This window comes from Mastomys coucha, unplaced genomic scaffold, assembly GCF_008632895.1.
Source record: "Mastomys coucha isolate ucsf_1 unplaced genomic scaffold, UCSF_Mcou_1 pScaffold21, whole genome shotgun sequence".
In the NCBI taxonomy this organism is placed as follows: Eukaryota; Metazoa; Chordata; class Mammalia; order Rodentia; family Muridae; genus Mastomys; species Mastomys coucha.
This window is the reverse complement of record NW_022196904.1, coordinates 69,102,260-69,119,928: the sequence shown is the minus strand read 5'-3', so window position 1 is coordinate 69,119,928 and position 17,669 is coordinate 69,102,260. Positions and strand designations below refer to the sequence as shown.

At 52.2% G+C, this 17,669-nt stretch overlaps 1 protein-coding gene across 2 annotated transcripts; it reads left to right on the top strand.

Moving 5' to 3' along the window:
- The first annotated feature begins 263 nt into the window (after positions 1–263).
- Mfge8 (milk fat globule-EGF factor 8 protein) lies at positions 264–15,685 on the top strand. Of its 2 annotated transcripts, XM_031387055.1 has the most exons (10): positions 264–430; positions 3,826–3,948; positions 4,222–4,353; positions 6,177–6,332; positions 6,564–6,745; positions 7,064–7,219; positions 7,825–7,969; positions 12,685–12,869; positions 14,644–14,793; positions 14,896–15,685. In XM_031387055.1, exons 1-10 carry the CDS (start codon positions 358–360, stop codon positions 15,031–15,033), a joined length of 1,440 nt encoding a protein of 479 aa, XP_031242915.1. In that variant the 5' UTR covers positions 264–357; the 3' UTR covers positions 15,034–15,685. The 2 variants fall into 2 exon arrangements, with proteins under 2 accessions (XP_031242915.1, XP_031242916.1); XM_031387056.1 differs by lacking the exon at positions 6,177–6,332.
- The last annotated feature ends 1,984 nt before the right edge of the window (positions 15,686–17,669 follow it).

Sequence of the window (17,669 nt, the reverse complement as noted above, 5' to 3'; positions counted from 1 at the left end):
CACCGAGCCACTTGTTAAAATTCCTCCTGAGCAATCCCGCACCCCCTTCCCGCACCCCTCCCCCCGCCTGGTCCAGTCCATTCAGGAAGCTGGACTGGCCTGAGGCTGAGGACTGGCGGCGGGATCAGGGAGTGGCTCGCCGGAGGCTAAGGCACTGGACGCCCCCCACTTCAGCCCTCCCTCTTCCACTGTGGTCTCGGAGCTCCGCCCAGAGTCCGTCCGGGGCTGTCTGGGGCGGAGCCCTTGGGCTAGTGGGCGGAGCTGAGCGCCTGATTTATTCCCGAGTGAGAGGAGCGGAGACAGGAACTCTCGGGTCCGAGCATCAGAGCGCGTGGACCCTTTCCCGCGTCCCGCAGCATGCAGCTCTCCCGTGTGCTGGCCGCGCTGTGCGGCGTGCTGCTCTGCGCCTCTGGCCTCTTCGCCGCGTCCGGTGAGTCCCTCTGGCCTCGCCCCTGTTCTGCCCGCCGCTCGGAAGTTCTCAGCGGCGCCCTCCCTCTACTCCTACTGTTGACAAACTTGAGCAGAGCCTGGAGGGGGACGCTCAGGGGCTGCGTCCGGGTAGGACAGGCGAACGTGCCTCTGCGCTCTCTGCCCCGGGGCCTTGGGGCTGTGATAGTAGCTTTTGCACTGAGTGGTGACCCTGGACACCCGGTGACAGCCCTGCCGCCCTCAGGGATGTGACTTACACATAACAAAGGAATCCGCTGCGTCGTGCCTCTTTTTACCGCGTCTGTAAAGTGAGGCCACCGAACTGTGTCTGTTTTCCAATCCAAACAATTTGGGAGCGTCTAGGACTCTCGTGCGAGTACGTCTCCAGCTAACTTTACCCGAAACTCTCTCCTGAACCCGCTAGAGAATCGAATGGACTTTTGTGCCCACTTGTTGGTGTTTGATCAGATAAGGGAAGAAAGGACAGAGGTGCGAGGCACTGGCTGTAGGTGGGGCGGGTCTAGAACTTAGAAAAGGGCTTCGTGCCCCTGGCTGGCCTTGGCCGGCTGCTTTATCTCCCCTAGCCCTCCTCCTCCGCTCTGAGGTCCCCGGTAGAAGCCTGGGCCTCTTGCGGGGATGCTGCTGGAAAAAAGCAGTGCCCACGTGGGGCGGGTGAGCTCAGCGGCCCTTCAAGCAGCCCCTTCATCGTTTCTCATAGAAATGGGACTGGCGAGATCACAGGCAGGAGAGATCGCTTCTGTCGCCTAGCACAGGATCTGACCTCGGAGTTGGGGCTGAAGGCATTTGGTGCCCCAAGCTTCCACGACCTGGGAACTCCTGCTCTGTCCACTCAGCTGGAAAGACGCTTGGGTTTCCTCTGTCCCTTTCCACCCCTCCCTCCTCTTTGCCCTCCCCACAACCTGTGCCCTGGCCAAATGTTCCTGGAGACACTTCCCAGAGCAGGACCCTGAAATTCCATAGGATTTTTAGAGGAGCTGGCCTCTCCCGGTCTCATATGCAGGTGGCCAGCCTCAGTCCCAACGCCTGCTGGCCACCTTCCACTTTCTGCTTTCTTCTCCGGATCCTTGGTTTGGTTCCAGGTGCAGCTGTAGGGAAGGCTGGAAGCTGGGCCCTTGTTGGTATGGGGTGCCTAGACCTTGGCCGATCTGGAGCCTCCACGTGAGGCTGTGACTGTGCCCTTCCAGGTCAGAGGGGATTAACCTGCTATTTAAAGCAAGTGACTAATAGTTCTGCCACAGCGCCTTAGGATCCCCAGGCCCTTGCTGAGGTGGAGCTGTGTGGGCTGGTGCTCATTAATGGTGTTGCCTGTCTCCAGCTTGGGAGCCTGAGCTCCCAGGGGCCTTGAGCTTTCAGGGGAGCCTTGTGCCAGGTGGGCAGCTGTGGGGAGGAGAAGAGATCTCTTTAAGTTCGATTCCAGTGCCGAGTTTGGGGGTGGAGTCTAGTAGGACAAAGGGGGAGCTGCTGGTCACTGATTGGTGCCCATGTTAGGGTACCTGGGACAGATAGGAGTAAGGTGAGTTTCAGAGACGGTGCTTCCAGTTCCTGTTTGAACATGGAGATGGAATGGGGTTTGCCAGACGATTGGCTGAGCTGTGTATTGTCCATCAGATTACAGGCCAGGTGTTATCAGCCCAGCTTACCCCACCCCTCTTTGTGGTCTCCCTTCTGGTTGACAGTGCACATCTGTCACCCGAGGTGCTCCCGAGGCTCCAGTGATCTCTCTAGCCTTTCTCCACCTCTTCAGTCCATGTTCCACCAAGCCTCTCAAATCCACCTGCTTGTGTTCCCTTTGCCCTAATGTGCTGCCTCATCATTTAGCCTGTGGGCTGCATCTGCTGTCGCCAGACCTGCACTTCTTAGCCTGTCAGTCTTGTCCTGGGGTTTTCAGCCTTCAGTCTGGCTTTAGAGAGAGGGAGAGGGAGAAGAAGAGGGACACAAGACAGACAGACAGACAGACAGACAGACACACACACACACACACACACACACACACACACACACGGTGGTGGCGTGTCTAAGACTTGTCAGCCAATGTCGGGAGACTTAAGGTTAAAAAGCTAAATTCTTTTTTTTTTTTAAGATTTATTTATTATTATATCTAAGTACACTGTAGCTGTCTTCAGACACACCAGAAGAGGGCGTCAGATCTCATTACTGATGGTTGTGAGCTACCATGTGGTTGCTGGGATTTGAACTCAGGACTTTCAGAAGAGCAGTCAGTGCTCTTAACCTGAGCTGAAACTGCCTGCAGTTTCACTAACGGGGTTCACCTCAGCCAGGAGGGAATAAAGGACCTGAAATAGAGGGTTTGAAATGCAAAGAGAAAACACGAAGCCAAGTTGCCCCCCAGCCAGGAGGGAATAAAGGACCTGAAATAGAGGGTTTGAAATGCAAAGAGAAAACACAAAGCCAAGTTGCGTCCCAATCAAGGCTCCACTTTACTGAGAATAAACCAGGGTTTTTATAGTCACAGGAGAAACTGAAAACAAGTCTCTAGATTACACTACAAAGAAAGTTCAGGTGCCAAAGTCCCCAAGTTCAGAAGATCTTCAGATGGCTAGCAGGTGTACTCAGGTGGTGGGCGTGGTCAGACGGCTTCTTCAAAGACAAACAAACAGTCAACAGAGAGCATCTGTCTTAGCTCCCAGGTGTTAGCCCCCAAACAGAGGCTGCCAGGAGTCTGGTGGATGACTGAAGTCAAGAGGGAAGGTAACACCGAGCCATCTCACCAGCCCTAAACTTGTCATTCTTAAGGTCCCCCTCATTCTGGCCTGAGTCCAGTCATATCTGTTCTCCAACATGCCATGTCCTCAGTGTGTCTGCTTCTCTCTAGAGTATTATTTTTTCATCCCTTGTCATCCTTTCCATCCTGGCTTTTAAAAAAATGTGTTTGCTTTATTGTCTGTGTATGGGTGTGAGCCCGAGTGTATTATATGTGTACCACTTGCATGCAGGAACCCTCAAAAGTCAGAAGAAGACACTAGATTCTCTGAGACAGAAGTTATAGGTGGTTGTAACCACCGTGTGGGTACTGGGAACTGAACTATGGATTTCTGCCAGAGCAATAAGTGCTCTTCATCTCTGAGCCATCTATCTAGCCAAACCTATAGATTTTAAGATTTGTTTTATTTGTTTATTTATTTTTTATTTTACAAATTATGTATGTATGTCTCTGTGTGGGCATATGCATCTGAATACAAGTGCCTAGGACTCTGCATGTGCTTGACACATGCTACCATTGAGCTATATCCCAGTCTCTCTGGCTTCTTGAGGCTAGGATGACAGGTAACGTCTGTCTTAGAAGCCCAGCGTGTGCACATGGTAGCCAGACTCTTATGTGCTTACCAAATGATCGTGTTTGGTTTTCGGTTGCAGGTGACTTCTGTGACCCTAGCCTGTGCCTGAATGGTGGCACCTGCTTGATGGGCCAAGACAATGACATCTACTGCCTCTGTCCTGAAGGCTTCACGGGCCTTGTGTGTAACGAGACTGAGAAAGGTACCTGCTCCCTGTGGGCTGCCTCCCCTGTCTCTTCCAAGTGGGTAGCCCTTGTTTCCCATAGAAACTCCCAGCCACTTGGAAAAGCCAGCGATTTCAGGATGTGGGCAAATTGATCCTTTCAGAGACCCTCTTGGGTCCAGGATGATGGTGGTAGGGAAGAAAAGAGACTCATTTGGATGGATCGTTGGGGCTGGGTCACGTGCTGCTCTCTGCTGTGTTCTCAGCCCTTTTCCGACCACCTTTCCATCTGATCTGTCTTCTTACTTCCAGGACCGTGCTCCCCAAACCCTTGCTACAACAATGCCAAGTGCCTGATGACTGCGGACACACAGCGAGGGGACATTTTCACCGAATACATCTGCCAGTGCACTGTGGGCTACTCGGGCATCCACTGTGAAACTGGTAAGTGCTGGGGCCCTGTTGCTGGCGCAGGCACTTGCAGTGAGGTTGCCTCTATGAAGACTGAAGAATGGGCAGAGTTCAGTGAGCATCCTGCTGTCCCACTACCAGGCTTCAGGCCTAACTTTCTCTCTTGGGACTTCAGGTCAGGGCTGGTGTTGTTGTGGGGAATGAGAGAGTGTGGGGACCGAGGTCATGGGAATGTACGTCCTGGAGACATACAGTGTCAGAGTTAAATCTGGGACTCTGTGTTCACCAGTAAGAAGAAACAGGCATGCTGTTTAACTTGGAGCCAGGACCAGCTCATAGGGGTCAGGGAGGAGGGGGAGGCTGTGCTGTCCTGCACTATAGGAAGGCTAAGCTGACCCGTCTGACCTGTTTGGCTATCCTCTGGACTCCAGAGTGGCCTAGGTGAATGCCAGATAACATTGGTGGTGATGGATAGTTCAATGTGCTGCCCCAAGAGCTTTTCTTACCCAGTGTCACGTGGGAAGGGCTGTATTCAGACAAGGGAGGAAGGAAGATGTGTGTGCATGCTCGCTCGTTTGTGCATCTGTGTGTGTGTGTGTGTGTATGTGTGTGTGTTTTGGGGGTCCAGTTCTCTGCTATCTAAGTCAGGAAGTGGACATCTTGGGGGCTATAGAAAGAGGGGCCAGCTGGGCCAGTAATGTGGGGGCTGGGCCTCAGGATGGGAGAATATAGGCAGAGTACCTGGGATGCTTCTGACTTAAGGGGAGACAGAGCAAAGGCCTGGTCTTTGAAGGTTGGACTAAAGCCAGATGAGCTTGAGATCCTTACGGGGAGCATGGGGAAGCTTCTGATTGCTAAGGCAGGTGGAGGGCTGGGTGGAGCCAGGCAAGCCTGCTAATTACCGAGTGGGAGCCGGGCTAACCATGGTGTATCTGGGTGTGAATTAGCTACGCAGCCTTCTCTGGGCTGCCAGGTCTAGAGTTGGCTCTAGGCTGGATGGTAGCACCTGGAGCAGAGGGTAGGTGGTGCCCACACAGCCTGCAGGAGTGAGGGGGGCAGAGGGACCATACTCTACTTTGTTACACGGTTTCTGGTGCCAGTGCCAAGGCCGCACCTTTGGGTCCCTTGAGGTATGGAGATGGTGGGTGTGAGGCATCAGCAGGCTGATCTGGCCCAGATCTTGGATGTCCAGCCCTAATTGATATCTTACCTTCTCTGTAAGATTGGTGGTACCAAGCCTCCACTGCTAGAGTCCTGTAGGTTATCTCTGGGTCCCCCCGGTAGCAGAAGCCTGGGCACCCATCATAGGTGTTCAGTGGGATGGAATGGTCATCTTTCCAACAGGTTTGATCACTATCCTTAGTTTCTGATATCACGTCACTGGTTACGCAAAGGTAATGGGGCTATGGCTAATGGTAATGGGGAATGCGCTAACATATGGGTGGGTGGGTAAGGACTGGTGGTCAAAAGAAAGCAGAATAGTCTCCTCGGAAACTGCTGAGGGGATGCTACAAAGTATCATATAGAGTCAGGTATGAGGCCAAAAGCCTCTAATAGGAGCCAAAGCAGGAGAATTCACAGGTCCAAGACTAGCATGGACAACTGGGAGTGACCCTGTCTCAAAACAGTAAGGACGGGGGAAGTAGCTCAGTGGTAGAAGCCTTGCCTAGTGTGTTGAAGTTTAATCCCCAGCACTACACACACTCTAAGAAGGTGAAGAAAAGCCTGCTTTGTGTGTAGTTACCTTTGCTGTTCCGTACTGTCCAAGGCCACTCCTCTCCTAAAGCCACTCCTCCTAGGAAAGCCAGGGCTAGGGATGTGAAAGAAGCGGTCATCCTGCTTTTCTCTCCTACCAGAGATCAACTACTACAACCTGGATGGAGACTACCTGTTCACCCCAGCCGTCCCCACCACCGCCGTCCCCACCACCGCCGTCCCCACCACCGCCGTCCCCACCACTGCCGTCCCCACCCCGGCCCCCACCCCCGATCTTTCCAACAACCTAGCCTCCCGTGAGTTAACTCTGCTGGCCTCTTGTCTCCTGTGTCTCCCGTGCTGTGTCTTTTCTCCCGTCTGGTGTTGGTGTCCCTTGGTGTTACCTGCTCTCAGTGAGGGTCTGAGATTCTCTTCTGTCACTAGGTCCTCATCAGAGGCCACCTTGTTTTTTTCTTCTCTTGTCCTGTGGACATAGCTGGGCTCTGGAACTTTGGATTAGGCCCCTGAGGGTTGCACTCTCTCTGCAGGTTGTTTCACAAAGCTGGGCATGGAAGGGGGCGCCATTGCTGATTCACAGATTTCTGCCTCATCTGTGTATGTGGCCTACATGGGTTTGCAGCGCTGGGGCCCGGAGCTGGCTCGTCTGTACCGCACAGGGATCGTCAATGCCTGGACAGCCAGCGACTATGATAGCAAGCCCTGGATACAGGTAGGAAAAAGACACAGGGCAGGGTAATAGGGAACACAAAGAGAGGTGACTGTGAGTGAAATGTCTGTATATGGAGGGCAGCCATGGGCCTGGAGCCAGTGGGCAGATTGTGAGAAGAGATGGCCTTTGACGAAGGGGCTTTGGCACCCACAAGCCTCTTGCGGGGTCTTGGAACTCAGGGACTTTTCAGAGTGTAGGCTCCAGAACCTCAGGAGAGAAACCAGCCCCTTGGAGAAAGAACTAGCGAGCTAGCCAGCTAGATTTGGGTGGGAAGAACTGGGTGATGAGGAGACCGCCTTTCTCACCCCCGGGGTCCAGGTGAACTTTCTGCGGAAGATGCGGGTATCAGGTGTGATCACACAGGGAGCCAGACGTGCCGGGTGGGCGGAGTATGTGAAGACCTTCAAGGTGGCTTACAGCCTTGATGGACACAAATTCCAGTTCATCCAGGATGAAAACGGCACCGGAGACAAGGTGGGTCTAAGGAGAGGGGCACTAAAGTCAGGACCCCTAAGAGTCTGGCACTGATTGAGAAGCGACAGAAGCCAGAGTGGTAGGGTTGGAGTGAATCTTCAAGTGTCCCTTGGTATGTAGACATGGATAGACCTTGATCATATCTATGTTCTGTGGTTGCAGGACGTAATCTCACCTAAGACTCAAAGAGTAGTGCCTTGCCCTGGAAGGGGTGGTGGCTGTGGTGGATTTGGGCTTCATTCTGAACGTTTCAGGGCTACTGGGTACAGTTGTGAAGGTGTAATTAACTAAGTGGGCACCGTTTACAGCCCAGATACCATACAGGTCTGTATTGCTGTTACCATAAAGTCTTTTGAGGATGTAAACAGAGGCCCTCTAAATAGCCCCGTGTGAGCTGGGGGTTTATGCCCGGGGCCCTGTGATGACCTAGAGGAAGGTGACAAGGACACTGATGTTGGTGGTGGTGGAGAGTCAAAGCCAGGGCTGCAGGCTGAGACCATGTGGGCTCGATGCGGGACTGTCCTTCCACCCTTTGATGGCCTCTCCCATGTGAAGGGGAAGAGGCAAACCCGCTTCCTCCTCCAGCCCTAGCCCTTCTCTTCCAGGAGTTTTTGGGTAACCAGGACAACAACAGCCTGAAGATAAACATGTTCAACCCTCCTGTGGAGGCACAGTACATAAGACTGTACCCGGCTTCGTACCACCGCGGCTGCACCCTCCGCTTTGAGCTCCTGGGCTGTGAGTTGCACGGTGAGTGCCGAGAGAGACGAAGCTTTCTCTCTCTCCATGTCGTGAGCTGCTCGGGAGCTGCTGTGGACGCTGACCTCTTGCGTCCTGCGTGGCAGGTCCAGTTAGGCGCTGTCCCATCGCTCTGGGTGTTTTGACTGCTCATTTCACGTCTCAGTATTTCTGTTGATTTTGGTTCCTGGTGCTTCTAGAACAGGCAGTGAATTCCACCGTCGCAGGAGAATTGTGTGTTTTCTTTGTTGCTGTGTTCACAGGGCCTCAAACACGTGGGTGCTTGGTAAATCTTCGATGAGGGATGAATAAATGAATGAATGGAAGGACTCCTAGGTGCATTACTCATCCAAGACACCCAGCTGGGAGGGGCACATATAAGTGCTTTCCCTTCAAGTGTCTGCTGCCTGCATTGTGCGGTCGGTCGTGCGGGTGCTTCTAGGACCACAGAGCTTGGGGTTTGGTGCTTCTACAGACAGGGGGACTAGAAAGGGACAGATTGATGCTGAACCAGGGAGATTACCCTTTGAAGAGGTTCTTCTGACCAATACTGCAGTCACTCAAAAAGGCCCACTGTCTCTTTTTGAGGCCTGTTTCTCTTTGTAGCCATAGCGCCACCTGCTGGCCACATGGGGTAACTGTAGGGTTGGCTCTGCTGGACTGGCTGGAATACGCTGCTGGGCCTTCTTGCCCTATCTATGGCACTGTTCCCTGTTTCTGCATTTTAGATACGACCTAGAGCTGAGTTCTGGGTCTCCCTGGTTTTTTTCCCCCTTAAGTGCTAGCAACTCAGGGCTTTGTGAACACTAGCCATAGGTGCCACCTGGCTATTTTGCTTTGTTTTTGAGACAGGGTTACTCTACATAGCCGTGGCTGTCCTGAAATTTACTGTGTAGACTAAACTATCCTTGAGGTCACAGAGATTCACCTGCCTCTGTCTCCTGAGTGCTGGGATTAAAGTCATGCACCCTCATGCCTCCCTCACCCTACCCCTTTAAAAGTATAGATTTGAGCTAGTATGCTTCTGTTATCAAACTTGGGTCACAGAAGTCAAATGTGGCCCTTATGCTCGAGAAGCCAATTGAATCAGCAAAACTAATGGTCAAAAGTAGAAAGAGATTTATTCAAGTGTGGCCATATGAGGGAAGATGGGCAGAGATCCAGTGGTCCCCCCAAGTTGATCTTTGGGGTCCTGAACTGCTTTGAAAGTTTAACTAGAGGGCCAGGGACACTCGGGTCTAAGCAGTCCTGAGTTGTTGTCCCGCCCACTGCTGACTCATCATCGATCGCCAGGGTTTCTTTCTCATCCTAGTCTGGCAGGATATTAGAATGTATAAAATCTTCAGGAAGCCACATTCCCCCTCTCCTACCCTTCTCTGGGCATAGGATTCCTGGGTAAATTTGCACCTGTTGGTACCCATTGTTTCAGTACTCTGATAGTCAGAGGGAGAGACACATGTATCTTTTAGAATATTGATTTTTGCCAGGAAGATTATCCTTCTCCCAGGGCCATTGCCTTTTGCATCATGTGACTTAGTATCTAGCAAAGAACAGAACTGGCCTGGCCTGGCCACTGCTCCTTGGGGTCACCCAGCCTTCACTGCTGGCTCAAGGCCTTTGGTTCTCTTAAGTTGCCAGGATAGTGTAACCCTGAGTGATTTAAGTCTTGGGGTGGGGCAAGCTAAGCCTCCTGTCAGAGAGCACAGCTGTGTCCTCTGCCTCCTTCCTGGCCTGGCCCACCTTTCTCTGCAATCCAGTCTGTTAGCTGTAGAGCGTTGATTCGAGTGTGCGTGTGCACTGTATATGTGGGTGGGTGAGGCCCAGGTGTCCTGGGAGGCCACAAAACTTCCCAGACCAGGGTTGTTAGTTTTACCCGTGTCTTTGGTGAGTTAACTGTTTAGTTTAGACGGTTACTAGGTTTTCCCTAAATACTTAGATCCAAGGAACGAACAAGTGAGACCTTTGACCTCATGAAACTTTTGTTCTCTCAAGGGAGTCAGAGGTGAGATTAGCAAATAAAAGGAAGGTCAGGGAATGGGCAAGATGGCTGAGTGGTTCAAGATGGCCGAGTGGTTCAAAGCACCTGCTGCACTTCCAGAGGACTTGGGTTGGTTCCTGGCACCAACATCAGGTGGCTCACAACCACCTGGAAGACCAGTTCTGGTGATCCCAGTGCTTTCTTCTGGCCTCCATGTACTAACACAGTGCTTCTACAGCAACACAGGCAAACACACACATAAGTAAATATGGTGCTTAAACACTCAGGCACATATTATAAAGAGAGACGAGAAGAAAGGACAGCTAGCAGTGAGAAGTCTGAAGGAGGAAGTGGGGAGGCCAAGGGGGTTAGGGGGAGAGCAGTGTGTGTGTGGAGGATGCTTCAGCTGGAGAACCAGGGAGCCGCTGGGGCTGCATCCTCGAGTGTGCAGGGAGGCTTGGAGAGTGGTGAGCTCCGTGGGGACCAACTGTTTCAGCATCTTCCAATTCTACTCTGGACCTGCTGGGGCAGAATTTTTAATTTAGTTTAATTTCCAGGTCTGGTGATTTTTTTTTCTTTTTGAAAAAAAATGTATTTATTTATGTGTGTGAGTGCTCTATCTGCATGTATACCTGCAAGATAGAAGAGGGCATCAGGTTGCAGTATAGTTGGTTGTGAGCCACCATGTGGTTGCTGGGAATTGAACTCAGGACCTCTGGAAGAGCAGCTAGTGCTCTGGACCGCTGAGCCATCCCTCCAGCCCCCCAGTTCTAGTGATTTCACTGAGGGCAGATACTCTGCCACTGAGATACATCTCCAGAGTCTGTCTCTATAATTTTTAAGAGACAGGGTTTTGCTATACAGTCCAAATCACCAAAGACACTGTCTGCTAAAAATAACAACCCTTACCTGGGGAGATTTATGGTCTCCAGGACGCCAGGGCCTCACCCCAGGTTTGTCTAATCTTGCAGTTCTTCTGCTTCAACCTGCTAGAATCACAGAAAGGTACACCATGCCTAGCCTGCTTGTTTATAAGATCTGCCATCTCTGTGGAGAACTACAGAGGGTTTCACTTCACAGAGAAGGGAGAAGTTGATCACCGGAGAGGCAAGGACTTCTCTATGCATTTCCTGAGGCCATGGTCTGTAGTGTGCCTTCTCTGGGAGGCCCACGGCAGGGATAGTTATACAGGGTCCCACTCCAGGATATGAGGAGAATGAGTAATGCCTGCAAAGTAGTCCCAGGGTAATGGCTGCCACAGAATGACCCTGTCCTGGACCCAAAGGATGAACAAGCTCACAGCCCAGGAACTTCTTTGGAATCAGGGTGATAGCTGCCTGGCCCTTCTGCCTTTTCTATCGGATAGCTCAGCAGGCTCCTTCAGCAAGTTTGGGAGGCAGGTATCTGGGGGACACTCTTCCCAGGTGAAAAAGTGGCTCTTCATCCCCACTCTTTCTGCCTTTCAGGGGACACAGTTAGTTGCTGGGTGGGGATGTGGCCAGGTATGAGAGACGCATTATCCGACCAGGAGGTTTACTTTCTACCTAGCATTACCTGTTCATCTGGGAGCTGTTTGAGTGCAAACTTGTTGGCCGTTCCTGAGAGTGAGCCTGGAGGCAGAGGGAGGTTCCTCTAGGTGCAAGTTGGGATGGGGTGAGGGTTGGAGCTATTCTCTAGGTATACACCCCAGCATGCCAGAAATGTTAGGGTGAGCCAAGGCCCTCCATTAGGTCTTTAAGGAATGCTCTCGGGAAGGACACAGAAGCAGCCCCCAAACTCTAGGAATCCCTGGGCTTCAGTATCCAGTAGCCTTTGAAGGGTAAGGGTGTTTGCTATACGTCGCTGGATGGCTCCATCCAGGGCTTTATGGGTCCTGGCATTGGGGACGATATCACATTTGTGTGGCAGTCAGGATCAGGTCTGTGAGATGTGGGTACAACCTCTCTGTGGTTGTGGGCAATGCCTCTCGGCCTCCGTTTTCTCATGCAATAGAGTGAAGTTGCCAATAGCTACGTACTTGTTCATCAGTGTGTTCTGTGGCTAAACTAAGTCCGTGATGTTAGGAAGCACCCAGTTGTGTGAGGTGTCCTGAGAGTGCTGGGAGCCAGGCAGTGTCAGGGGGTCTCGGTGATCCTCTAGGTGCAAGTTGGGATGGGGTGAGGGTTGGAGCTGAGTCCAGCTGACTGTAGTGAAGAGATAGTGGAAAGCAAGCAAGGATAAGAGAGCAGTTGGCCTTGGAAGGTAGGTAGGAAGTTCAAGAGGATGCTAAGTTGGGCATCGTGGCCTAGTCCCAGGTGTTAGGAAGCTGAGGCTGGGGGATCTTCTAATAGTTATTTATTTTATTTTTGAGACTGGGTTCTCTGTGTAGCCCTGGAAACTGGAGTTAAAAGGAGTTAAAAGGCCAGCCTGGGTAACACAGCTAGACCCAGCCCAAAAAACAAAGGCTGGATTGTCACTTGGTTGGTAAGAGTGCTCACAAGAAGCCATGGGTTCAGCATTCAGCGCCACCTAGGTGCGGCGGGGGTGCATGGCTAAAATTCTTTCATTCCGGCCGTATAGGTGAGGATCAGATGTTCAAGGTCCTTCTTGACTGCATAGTGAGTTTAAGTCAGCCTGGGCTACATAAAGTACTTCCTCAAAAACCAAACCAAACCCCAAACCAAAATAAAAAGCCGTTTAGGAACCACAACCCTTTCTCCTTTATTATCTCATACCTACACAGACTGGTGACAACCCCTTTTGCCCACAGGATGTTCTGAGCCCCTGGGCCTGAAGAATAACACCATTCCTGACAGCCAGATGTCAGCTTCCAGCAGCTACAAGACATGGAACCTGCGTGCCTTTGGTTGGTACCCCCACTTGGGGCGGCTGGACAATCAGGGCAAGATCAATGCCTGGACAGCTCAGAGCAACAGTGACAAGGAATGGCTGCAGGTGAGAGCTGCTGGGATCTGTGACCCTGCCCAGCCCGGTCTCCTCTCCAAGGAATTTCCTGAAAAGCCTTGGTTTTCTTTGTTTCTTTTTCTCTTTCTTCTTCCAAGGCTACCCCTTTTCTCTTGCTCCTGCTTTGATGTGCTTTCACACATGCATACACCACACATACACACACACATACACACATACACATGCACACAAATATGTACACACATACACATAAATAGACACATACATGCGTATATACACATACAAGTACATACATGTACATAGACACACACTCACACATAGTCACAGGCACATACACACACCTACACACATACACACCCACTCACACACATATACTCTCAGACACAAGCGCACACTCACACATACACATGCACTCACATGCATACACATGCATACATATATACTCACACATATACACACATCTCACGCACATACATAAACACTCAAACACACATATACACGTACACACATATTTACACAGACACACACTCAGGAGTAGCACCACCTCATCAGCTGCCACAGAGTTGGCATGGCTTGCCCGTGGGCATCAGGGCAAGATGGCAGAGGCTAACCCACTTCGGCAAAGCACATGTGTTCTCCTATTCAGTGTAACTGGGAAATCCCAGAGAGAATGGAAAACTAGAGGTAGACAATGGAGAATGCAGATGGGGAAACTGAGTCCTGGAAGAGTGTGTGCTGCTCACCTGCTGTTGCGGGTGCGCTGAGCTTATAGCCTAGATCTGGGGACTGCCTGTCCAGGGTTCAGTCAGGGCAAGGACAAGTCTAGGCCAGAGGTGCTCAGTCGAGTCGGGATTATCAGAAGCCACCTGCTCGTGGGCTCTCTCAGGACCGTGTAAAGCTCCTGGCAGCCCGACAGATTTCAGAAGCTATTCCCACCCCTATAGGCTGTTGTGGTCTCTTGGCCTGCTCATCATACCCCAATATACATCTGATGCAGGAGCTGGCAGAGGCGGCCAAGGTTCACTGAGCTATACTGGGCTGGAGTTCATGGGTATCAAAGTGGATTATTTATGTGTCTTTATTTTTTACTTCACATTTTTTTTTTTTGTTAGTGGAGATAGAACTCAGGGTCTTGGGCATTTTAGACCAGTGCTGTGCCACTCCTGTCCTTGGTATTTTGAGGCAGGGTGTTGCTATGTAGCCAGGCTGGCCTTCAGCTCTATTCTCAGCCTCCCAGGTGCTGGGGTTCTAGGTGAGCGTCACCATACTTAGCTTTATGCTCATTTTATGGATGATGTGTATCTTAGGGTTACTATTGCTGGGATGAAACATCATGACCAAAAAGCAAGTTGGGGAGGAAAAGGCTTACTCAGCTTACACTTCCATATCATGGTACATCACTGAAGGAGGTCAGGGACAGGAACTCAAACAGGACAGGAACCTGGAGGCAGGAGCTGATGCAGGGGCCATGGACGGGTGCTGCTTATTGGCTTGCTCCACATGGCTGGCTTGTCTGCTTTCTTTAGAACCCAGGACCACTAGCCCAGGGACGGCACCACCCACAGGGGTCTGGTCCTCCCCCACAGTCACCAATTGAGGAAACGCCTTATAGTTGGACCTTACAGAGGCATTTTTTTTTCTCACTTGAGGGTCCCGCCTTTCAGATAACTCTAGCTTGTGTCACGTTGACATAGGACTAGCCAGCACAAGGAGGAAACGGGCTAACAGCTTATCCCCTGTGTGTCTGCCTTTACACCTTCTTGAAGAAGCTCCAAGCTAGAACAATGTTGTTTTTTTCCTGTAGGTTGACCTGGGCACTCAGAAGCAAGTGACAGGAATCATCACCCAGGGGGCCCGTGACTTTGGCCACATCCAGTATGTGGCATCCTATAAGGTAGCCTACAGTGACGATGGTGTGCAGTGGACCGTATATGAGGAGCAAGGAACCAGCAAGGTGGGTGTCTGTCCCGCTGCAATTCCTGGGATACTGCAGGGTTCTGATGGGTCGGGGAGGTGACTGACTAGGGGGCACTCCTGACACTCCCATTGTTTCCAGGTCTTCCAGGGCAACTTGGACAACAACTCCCACAAGAAGAACATTTTTGAGAAACCCTTCATGGCTCGCTACGTGCGTGTCCTTCCAGTGTCCTGGCATAAACGCATCACCCTGCGCCTGGAGCTGCTGGGCTGTTAGTGCTCAGTCCTTCCAGTCCAAATGACGAGGACGGCCAGAGGCTGAGGGGCCTCCTGGCCCTGCCTCCCAGGCCCTGCTGCCTTCTGTGGCTGACGACCTTCTCGGCCCTTCCTCCTGATTGCACTGGGGCTGGAGGCAGGAAGGGCCAGGGGGTTTCATTTCAGAGTTGACCCTCACCCTTCCCCTCACCCTGCAGCCCCCACAGGCCTCCTGCTAGCCCCTCCTCTCAGGCATCCTGGGGGAGTTGGACAGGTCTGAGATGAATAGAGAAGAGTGAAGTTGGGGTACGTGGGCTGTGTGTATCAACCACCCCAAGTCCTAAACTTCCTGCCAGGGGTTGACTCAAGACTGAAGGGGGCCTCTGGTTGCCCACCCCTCTCTGCACACCACACATTCCTCCGTGTTCCATTCCAGGAAGGAGAGGCCCATGCCTGCTTGCTGCCCCTTGGGGTCACCAACCAGATCCTGCCTCTTCTCTCCCGAGACGCCTCTTGACCCTTGCTCTGGAGCCTCCGTTGACAAGGAGACTGGCGGGTCTGGAGAGATCAGTGGGCTCTGGGGTGGTTGGCAGGCTGGCTGTGGGACCTCTGCTGGCTTGCTACCACCCACGTTAACAAGCAGATTCCAAAATACATTTGTGTTCTCCACTGGACCTTCTGTGCTTCCTCATTGCCCTGTCTAAGCCAGACTGCCTGGTGCTGCTCGCTGCCCCCACCTCTACCCCTGTCCTCTCGAGCCCAACACTCTCATGTCACTCGCCAGACTGCAAATAGCCTAAGAGCAAGAGTGGGAGGCTGGGGCTGGGTGCAGTTAGGGGTAGGCTTCCCCGTCTCTACCGCTATACTGCTCTGGCTCTGGCCTGCAGTTGCCACCTGGTGAAGGGCCAGACACAGTCTGGCAGAGGTTCCTGTGACTGCTCCCTTCCCTCACTAAGAACGTGGGAGAGGCCTGGATACTGGGTTCTCCTTTGGTAGTTTCCATTTTCTTTGTAATGGGAGTGCTGGGCTGGGGACTTTTTTTTTTTTTTTTTTAAGAAACCCAACAAACCTAGCTTTCAGAGAAAGAGGGCTATGATAGACTGGGAATGGTGGGCGGGGGGGGGGGTGCAGTGTGGAAAGGAAGGGGTGAGGGGTTGCCAAATAGGATTGTGGGCAAGAGCACAACTGCTTCCTGGAGTCCACTGGTGGGAGGAAAGAGTCGGGGCCCTGCCCTGCTCTGCAGAAGTGGCCAGTAGGAGCTATGCTGGCTTGTGCCTTGGTCTTCTGGAGAGGGGTGGCTAGCTGGCTGGGAAGAGACTGGATGAAACAGCCATCCTGGTTTTCAAGATGTATGTCTCAGCCAAGCTTTGGGAGCCACACCATGGCTCTCTGGGAAGAGAAGCTACTTGGCTGCTAAAGGGAGAACAAGTAGGTTTGTCTGGAAGCATGGCAGGGACACTCAGCTAGGCGCACTTCTTCCTGAGGTCTGTCCACTGTTGCCAGGGCTTCTTGTGGGTAGGACCGAGTAAGAGGCTCAGTGGTACTCTCCCCATAAAACAGATGGGAGACCGCTGGACCCTGAGGGCCTCTCAGCTTGACGCCTCCCTTGAGCTGAGTCCTCATTGGAGTCCTGTGGTTGGAACTTGGAATCTAGTCTTCCTGGGGTTTGCTGGCCTCAGTCCTCCCTCCTGGGAGCCACTACCCCAACCCCTGATCCTATCCTTCCCTGGGGACCAGCAGGCAACGGGAGAAGCATCCTTTTAGACACACTGCTTGGGATGGCGTTGCCTCCTGGGACCCACTACACAGGAGAGGAAGTGACGCCTCTTTCCCTGCCTGGCTCATACCACACAGCCATTTCTGTGGACCAGACTTTTTATGTGGGCTGCTAGGCAGGTGGGTGGATGGTGGTTGGGGCACGAGCCCCTCCACCTGGTGTGGGTGACTAATATTGCCCAAGCCGGTTTCTTGGTTCCTGCTATGGAACCTTGCATGTATTGGCCACAGCCTTGGGGATGTCTCTTTCCTGGGATCTTAGCTTAGAGCCCTTCACTTTGGCTTTGATTTTCTTTTCCTTTCTTGTCTACCACCTAGACAGACTTGATATTCTCCCTGCTTACTGAACATCCTATCACTTGCTGTGACAGTAGACCCTTTTGGCCTGACCCACAGTCTGCTTCCAAAATCAGAGGCTGTTAGTTTGAATGTGGTAAAGTAGCCTGGAGCCTAAAGCCTCAGGGCAGACAATCTGCTTCTATCCAAGTTTGAGTGACACTGGGCTTCTGGTATCTAAAACATGGAAATAGGAAAACAGAATCTGACATTGCTGGGACTAAAGGAGAGAGTACAGAGCACAAGTACAGATGCCAAGCCTGGCCCAGCTACAGCCTCAGAGGCTTGTTTCCTCATTGGTACTTGTATCCTGTTTATTTCCTCTTTAGTACCTCCAGGGCTCAGCTCCCTCCCTAACCTGCTGGGGAACAGCTCCCCTTGCCAGGGTGCCTGGTATTCATTTTAGAGGGAGCTTAGTTTAGGCCACAGAAGTTGGGGTTTGGTTTGTTCCTAGCTGGGAGACACGCACAGGCACGCGCGTGCACACGCACACGCACACACGAAGTCAGGGCTATCAGGAGTTGTGTTTAGAAAAGCCCAGGCTCC

Coding starts and splice junctions, on each gene's coding strand:
- Mfge8 (XM_031387055.1), top strand. CDS start 358: ATGCAGCTCTCCCGTGTGCTGGCCGCGCTGTGCGGCGTGCTGCTCTGC. Junction 3,949..4,221: donor GTGTAACGAGACTGAGAAAG/GTACCTGCTCCC, acceptor TCTTACTTCCAG/GACCGTGCTCCCCAAACCCT. Junction 7,970..12,684: donor CCTGGGCTGTGAGTTGCACG/GTGAGTGCCGAG, acceptor TTTTGCCCACAG/GATGTTCTGAGCCCCTGGGC.